This window comes from Babylonia areolata, chromosome 34, assembly GCF_041734735.1.
Source record: "Babylonia areolata isolate BAREFJ2019XMU chromosome 34, ASM4173473v1, whole genome shotgun sequence".
Lineage (NCBI taxonomy): Eukaryota > Metazoa > Mollusca > Gastropoda > Neogastropoda > Buccinidae > Babylonia > Babylonia areolata.
In genome coordinates, this window is record NC_134909.1 from 5587444 (window position 1) to 5594943 (window position 7500).

Genomic DNA, 7500 nt, shown 5'->3' on the forward strand with positions numbered 1-7500 from the left:
GTAAAAGTGTAAGGGGGTGTGGGGGGAGACAGCTGGGTAAAAGTGTAAGGGGGGTGGGGGAGACAGCTGGGTAAAAGTGTAAGGGGTGGGGGAGACAGATGGGTAAAAGTGTAAGGGGGTGTGGGGGAGACAGCTGGGTAAAAGTGTAAGGGGGTGTGGGGGAGACAGCTGGGTAAAAGTGTAAGGGGTGGGGGAGACAGATGGGTAAAAGTGTAAGGGGGTGTGGGGGAGACAGCTGGGTAAAAGTGTAAGGGGGGTGGGGGAGACAGCTGGGTAAAAGTGTAAGGGGTGGGGGAGACAGATGGGTAAAAGTGTAAGGGGGTGTGGGGGAGACAGCTGGGTGAAAGTGTAAGGGGGGTGGGGGAGACAGCTGGGTAAAAGTGTAAGGGTGGTGGTGGGGGGGGGGGAGACAGCTGGGTGAAAGTGTAAGGGGGGGGGGACAGCTGGGTGAATGTGTAAGGGGGTGGGGGGAGACAGCTAGGTAAAAGTGCAAGGGGGTGTGGGGGAGACAGCTTGGTAAAAGTGGAAGGCGGGTGGGGGAGACAGCTGGGTAAAAGTGTAAGGGGTGTGGGGGAGACAGCAGGGTAAAAGTGTAAGGGAGTGTGGGGGAGACAGCTGGGTAAAAGTGTAAGGGTGGTGGTGGGGGGGGGGAGACAGCTGGGTGAAAGTGTAAGGGGGGGGGGGGGACAGCTGGGTGAATGTGTAAGGGGGTGGGGGGAGACAGCTGGGTAAAAGTGTAAGGGGGGGTGGGGGGAGACACCTGGGTAAAAGTGTAAGGGTGGTGGTGGGGGAGGAGACAGCTGGGTGAAAGTGTAAGGGGGGGGGGGCAGCTGGGTAAAAGTGTAAAGGGGGGGGGGGGGACAGCTGGGTGAATGTGTAAGGGGGTGGGGGGGAGACAGCTGGGTAAAAGTGTAAGGGGGGGGGGGGGAGACACCTGGGTAAAAGTGTAAGGAGGTGTGGGGGAGACAGCTGGGTAAAAGTGTAAGGGGGGTGGGAGAGGACAGCTGGGTAAAAGTGTAAGGGAGGTGGGGGGAGACAGCTGGGTAAAAGTGTAAGGGGGGGGGGGACAGCTGGGTAAAAGTGTAATGAGGTGTGGGGGAGACAGCTGGGTAAAAGTGTAAAGAGGTGAGACAGCTGGGTAAAAGTGTAAGGCGGGAGACAGCTGGGTAAAAGTGTAAGGGGGTGGGGGGGAGACAGCTGGGTAAAAGTGTAAGGGGGGGGGGGACAGCTGGGTAAAAGTGTAATGAGGTGTGGGGGGAGACAGCTGGGTAAAAGTGTAAAGAGGTGAGACAGCTGGGTAAAAGTGTAAGGGGGTGGGGGGAGACAGCTGGATAAAAGTGTAAGGGGGGTGGGAGAGGACAGCTGGGTAAAAGTTTAAGGGGGAAGACAGCTGGGTAAAAGTGTCAGGGGGGTGGGGGGAGACAGCTGGGTAAAAGTGTAAGGGGGAGACAGCTGGGTAAAGGTGTAAGGGGCTGGGGGAGACAGCTGGGTAAAAGTGTAAGGGGTGGGGGTTGAGACAGCTGGGTAAAAGTGTAAGGGGTGGGGGAGAGAGATGGGTAAAAGTGTAAGGGGTGGGGGGAGACAGCTGGGTAAAAGTGTAAGGGGTGAGGGAGACAGCTGGGTAAAAGTGTAAGGGGGGAGTCAGCCGGGTAAAAGTGTAAGGGGGGAGACAGCTGGGTAAAAGTGTAAGGGGGGTGGGGGGAGACCGCTGGGTAAAAGTGTAAGGGGGGTGGGGGGGAGACAGCTGGGTAAAAGTGTAAGGGGGGTGGGGGGGAGACAGCTGGGTAAAAGTGTAAGGGGGGTGGGGGGGAGACAGCTGGGTAAAAGTGTAATGGGGGTGGGGGGAGACAGCTGGGTAAAAGTGTAAGGGGTGGGGGGTGAGACAGCTGGGTAAAAGTGTAAGGGGCGGCGGAGACAGCTGGTTAAAAGTGCAAGGGGGGAGGGGGGGAGACAGCTGGGTAAAAGTGTAAGGGGGTGGTGGTTGAGACAGCTGGGTAAAAGTGTAAGGGGGTGGGGGGAGACAGCTGGGTAAAAGTGTAAGGTGGGGTGGGGGAGACAGCCGGGTAAAAGTGTAGGGGGGTGGGGGAGACAATTGGGTAAGAGTGTAAGGGGGGTGGGGGGGGAGACAGCTGGGTAAAAGTGTAAGGGGCGTGTGTGGGGAGACAGCTGGGTAAAAGTGTAAGGGGGTGTGGGGGAGACAGCTGGGAAAAAGTGTAGGGTGGGTGGGGGGAGACAGCTGGGTAAAAGTGTAGGGTGGGTGGGGGGAGACAGCTGGGAAAAAGTGTAGGGTGGGTGGGGGGGAGACAGCTGGGTAAAAGTGTAAGGGTGGGTGGGGGTAGACAGCTGGGTAAAAGTGTAAGGGGGGTGGGGGAGACAGCTGGGTAAAAGTGTAAGGGGGGGGGTGGGGGGAGACAGCTGGGTAAAAGTTTAGGGGGGTGGGGGGAGACAGCTGGGTAAAAGTGTAAGGGGGGTGGGGGAGACAGCTGGGTAAAAGTGTAAGGGGGGTGGGGGAGACAGCAGGGTAAAAGTGTAAGGGGGGGGGGGGGAGAGACAGCTGGGTAAAAGTGTAAGGGGGGTGGGGGAGACAGCAGGGTAAAAGTGTAAGGGGGGGTGGAGAGACAGCTGGGTAAAAGTGTAAGGGGGGTGGGGGAGACAGCAGGGTAAAAGTGTAAGGGGGGGGAGAGACAGCTGGGTAAAAGTGTAAGGGGGGGGGGAGAGACAGCAGGGTAAAAGTGTAGGGGGGGTGGGGGGAGACAGCAGGGTAAAAGTGTACGGGGGGTAGGGGGAGACAGCAGGGTAAAAGTGTAAGGGGGGTGGGGGGAGACAGCAGGGTAAAAGTGTAAGGGGGGGGGGGGGGGGAGACAGCTGGGTAAAAGTGTAAGGGGGGGTGGGGGAGTGAGGCAGGACTGACCCGAGCAGCACGGGGCTGAGCAGCAGAATGAGGTCAGAGAACACCTTCTGCAGGCAGTACACAGTGAAATGCTTCACGTGCATGCGGGCAATCACCCGTAACAGGCTGGGAGTCTCTCTGGGCTTGTCCTGCACACACACACACACACACACACACACACACACACACACACACACATACATACATACATACATACATACATTATGAAATCAAAAGGGAATAACATATGTATACAAACAGAAGAATACTGCCCACTACACACAGACACACACACAGACACACATAAACACACACACACACACACACACACGTACACACACAGACACACACACAGACACACACACACACACACAGACACACACACAGACACACACACACAGACACACACACACAGACACAGACACACACACACACAGACACACACACACAGACACACACACACAGACACAGACACACACACACACACACACACACGCCTTGTGGATGTGACAACTGACCCCCCTACCTGATGTGTGGCGGCAGGGGCAGGGCGGATGAGTGAGGACTTCTCGGTCAGTGGCTTGGTGCTGATGGTGACCCGGTCGTCAGACGACCGTCCGTTCTTCTCAGCCACTGACCCGTTCGCCGTGTACCTCACAGACTTCAGGGTCACTGGCTGCCTCTGACTGGGTGTTCCATCACACACACACTCAATACCTGTCTCTTACTGGGTGTTCCATCACACACACACTCAATACCTGTCTCTGACTGGGTGTTCCATCACACACACACTCAATACCTGTCTCTTACTGGGTGTTCCATCACACACACACTCAATACCTGTCTCTGACTGGGTGTTGCATCACACACACACTCAATACCTGTCTCTGACTGGGTGTTCCATCACACACACATTCAATACCTGTCTCTGACTGGGTGTTCCATCACACACACACACTCAATACCTGTCTCTGACTGGGTGTTCCATCACACACACACTCAATACCTGTCTCTGACTGGGTGTTCCATCACACACACACTCAATACCTGTCTCTGACTGGGTGTTCCATCACACACACACTAAATACCTGTCTCTGACTGGGTGTTCCATCACACACACACACTCAATACCTGTCTCTTACTGGGTGTTCCATCACACACACACTCAATACCTGTCTCTGACTGGGTGTTCCATGACACACACACACATTCAATACCTGTCTCTGACTGGGTGTTCCATCACACACACACACTCAATACCTGTCTCTGACTGGGTGTTCCATGACACACACATTCAATACCTGTCTCTGACTGGGTGTTCCATCACACACACACTCAATACCTGTCTCTGACTGGGTGTTCCATCACACACACATTCAATACCTGTCTCTGACTGGGTGTTCCATCCACACACACACTCAATACCTGTCTCTGACTGGGTGTTCCATCACACACACATTCAATACCTGTCTCTGACTGGGTGTTCCATCACACACACACTCAATACCTGTCTCTGACTGGGTGTTCCATCACACACACATTCAATACCTGTCTCTGACTGGGTGTTCCATCACACACACACTCAATACCTGTCTCTGACTGGGTGTTCCATCACACACACATTCAATACCTGTCTCTGACTGGGTGTTCCATCACACACACATTCAATACCTGTCTCCAGAAAAGTGTCTGCACGCTATCTACTAAAAACGCTTTTCAATAAAAAAAAGAAAAAAAAAGAAGCATAAACAAACATATAAATAAATAAATAAATAAATAAATAGAATAAATATTGACGAGAGTGAGCCATGGTGTAACTGATCTGGTGGTGGTGGAAGTGGTGGTAGTGGTGGTAGTGGTGGTGGTGGTGGTAGTGGTGGTGGTAGTGGTGGTGGTAGTGGTAGTGGTGGTGATAGTGGTCGTCGTCGTCGTCTCCCACTCTCTCACTCTTTCTCTCTGTCTGTTTCTCTTTCTCTCTCTGTCTGTACATCTATCTATCTATCTATCTATATTATATCTATCTGGAATAGAATACTTTTTATTGTCATAAAACTTTCAAGTTTATAAGACACAATGAAACATAAACATGAGCATATTATGAACATAAACATTTGTGAACAAATTTCGCCAGTCTTGGCTGTAATTCTGTTAGAAGTGTCTATTCACTAGGCTTTGCATTTTGACGACATAATTATATCGATTAGGAATCTGCGTCTGTAAGTACTGTATTTTGCACAATTGTCTAAAAGATGAATCTCATCTTCTAAACCATTACATGTATCACACAGTCTTTGCACTTTCGGTGCATTTTCATATCTTCCCTGTTCGATTTGTAAGTCATGGGCGCTGATTCGTAACATGGTCAGTGCTTTCCTGTGTTGTGTATTTGCTGTATTTTTAAATGCGGTTCAATTTTATAATTTGTCACAGCGTTCTTGTAAAATCCTTAGATAGAACTGTTTTGCTTCTGTTTCCAAGATTTTACAGGTTCATTTTCAACCTCCTTGGATATGGTACACTTTACTATTTTAACACTGAAAGTGAACTGATTTTTCCAAACATTATCTAATCCAGTGCTAGTTAATACATTTGTTTGTTTGACGATACAAGTATTTAAATGTTGTGTATACAAGTGAATTTTGAGGAAGCTGTAATATGTGTATCCAATAGCCAATAACGTGACATATTATTTTTAGGCTAATACGGAATCTTCCTAATATCTCTTAAAACAAGAGGAACTGCAGTAAGTGTGTAAAATGTTAAGTTTTTGTTGTAAGCCGTCTTTAGATAATGATAGAATTACTGAATCATCTGCATATAAAAGACAGGGGAGTCCAGTACATGAAGCACTGTCAATCGTTGGAGAGTTCATATCTGTCAATCGTTGGAGAGTTCATATCTGTCAATCGTTGGAGAGTTCATATCTGTCAATCGTTGGAGAGTTCATATCTGTCAATCGTTGGAGAGTTCATATCTGTCATAGCTGTGGTGATACCAGTTGTGAAAATACTGAATAGAGTTGGGATGGGTGTATTTCCATTATGTACCCCCTTTCAAATAATACATTATCTGCTGAAATGATCTTGTGATTTTGCGTAGATTTTAGCGTCCGTATACATATTCTTTATGATATTAAAACATTTACCTTTTATTCCTATTTGGTGTAGCTTCAGCAGCATTACATCATGCTAAACACTGTCGAACACTTTTTGAAAATCTACAAAACAGCCATGAAGTCGACTGTTTCCTCTTTTTATTATTTCATTCTAGCTCTTTTAAAACAAAGACTTGATCAGTGGTTCTATAGTTCTTTTTCGAAATCCGGCTTGTTCTTTGATCAAAGCGTCATTAGTCTCCAGATATTCATTCATCCTTGTATTCAGGATCGTGCAGAATACTTTACCTAATGTATTTGTCAGTGTAATCCCCCGGTAGTTATTTGGGTCCATTGGGTTGCCGCTTTTATAATTATAAAGGGATACTGATACCAGTTTTCCAATTGGATACACACCTGTTGTATATATTACATTATAATTATAGCCTGCATGACCGGTAACAGAACCGTGGCGATCGGTTTGCTTTTTTGACTTTTGCCTTTCGCATTTCTTCTTCGGTAATTTCTTTATTAATATTCTCCATGTATGTATGTATGTATCTGTCTATCTATCTGACTTTCTACAAGGACCTAAACAATACATACGTCAAGACCCAAGACTCTCCCACTCCCCCCCCCCTCTCTCTCTCTGTATACCTCTGTCTCTGTCTTTTCTGTCTCTCTCCCACTTCCTTTTGCCCCTTTCTCCCACATTCTGTCTGTCTGTCTGTCTGTCTGTCTGTCTTTCTCTGTTGTTCCTCCTCCCTTTATGTTCGGTATTCTGTGTGTCTCAAATGTAGGTTGGTGCCTCCTTTTCAAACAGGCCAGTGGCCATGCACAGTTGTTTCTGAGTTGTGTGTGTATGTGTGTGTGTGTGTGTGTGTGTGTGTGTGTGTGTGTGTGTGTGTGTGTGTGTGTGTGTGTGTGTGTGTGTGTGTGTGTGTGTGTGTGTGTGTGTGTGTGTGGCTTTCACTGTCTCCGTCTCTTCCCCTCTGTCTCTGCTTCTGTCTCTCTCCGTGTCTCAGTCTGTGTCTGCCTCTCTCTTTGTTTCTCCCTCTCTCCGACTTGGACTGAAAGCCAGCAGAAGATGGATCGATTCAACACGTATGACCTAACAACATCTCCTTGCCCCATGTGTGGCGAAAGCCCAGAAGATGAAAATCGTTTTATATTCAACTGCAAAAGATAGGATGAATTGCGAAAAAACTGTACCCTTTTCAAAACAGCTCCAGCGCAGAGATAAGATTTATTTGGCATACTAATGACAGAAAATGAAGATATACTTTCTCTTGCAAAGTATGTATCTGAGGCAATAAATACATATGCTTGTTTGTTTGTTTCTGTTCCATTTTGATCTATTTTACACCATTTTGATCTGTTTTACACGATTTTGATCTGATTAGTACCTACTATATCACCAGAGCTTTTCAGCTAATGACACTAAACATTTCAGTGTTCAGTGTTCTCTCTCTCTCTCTCTCTCTCTCTCTCTCTCTCTCTCTGTCTCTCCCCCTCT

The 7500-nt window shown here is 48.4% G+C and overlaps 1 protein-coding gene across 1 annotated transcript in view; it reads right to left on the bottom strand.

Moving 5' to 3' along the window:
* The window catches only part of LOC143277679 (multidrug resistance-associated protein 1-like), a 74171-nt gene that overhangs the window by 61873 nt on the left and 4798 nt on the right, over positions 1-7500 (bottom strand). The window contains exons 3-4 of the mRNA XM_076582596.1: positions 3417-3576; positions 2912-3039 (exon numbers count right to left, since the gene is read on the bottom strand). Coding sequence (XP_076438711.1) covers positions 2912-3039; positions 3417-3576 — 288 coding nt within the window. The remainder of the gene's footprint in view (positions 1-2911; positions 3040-3416; positions 3577-7500) is intronic.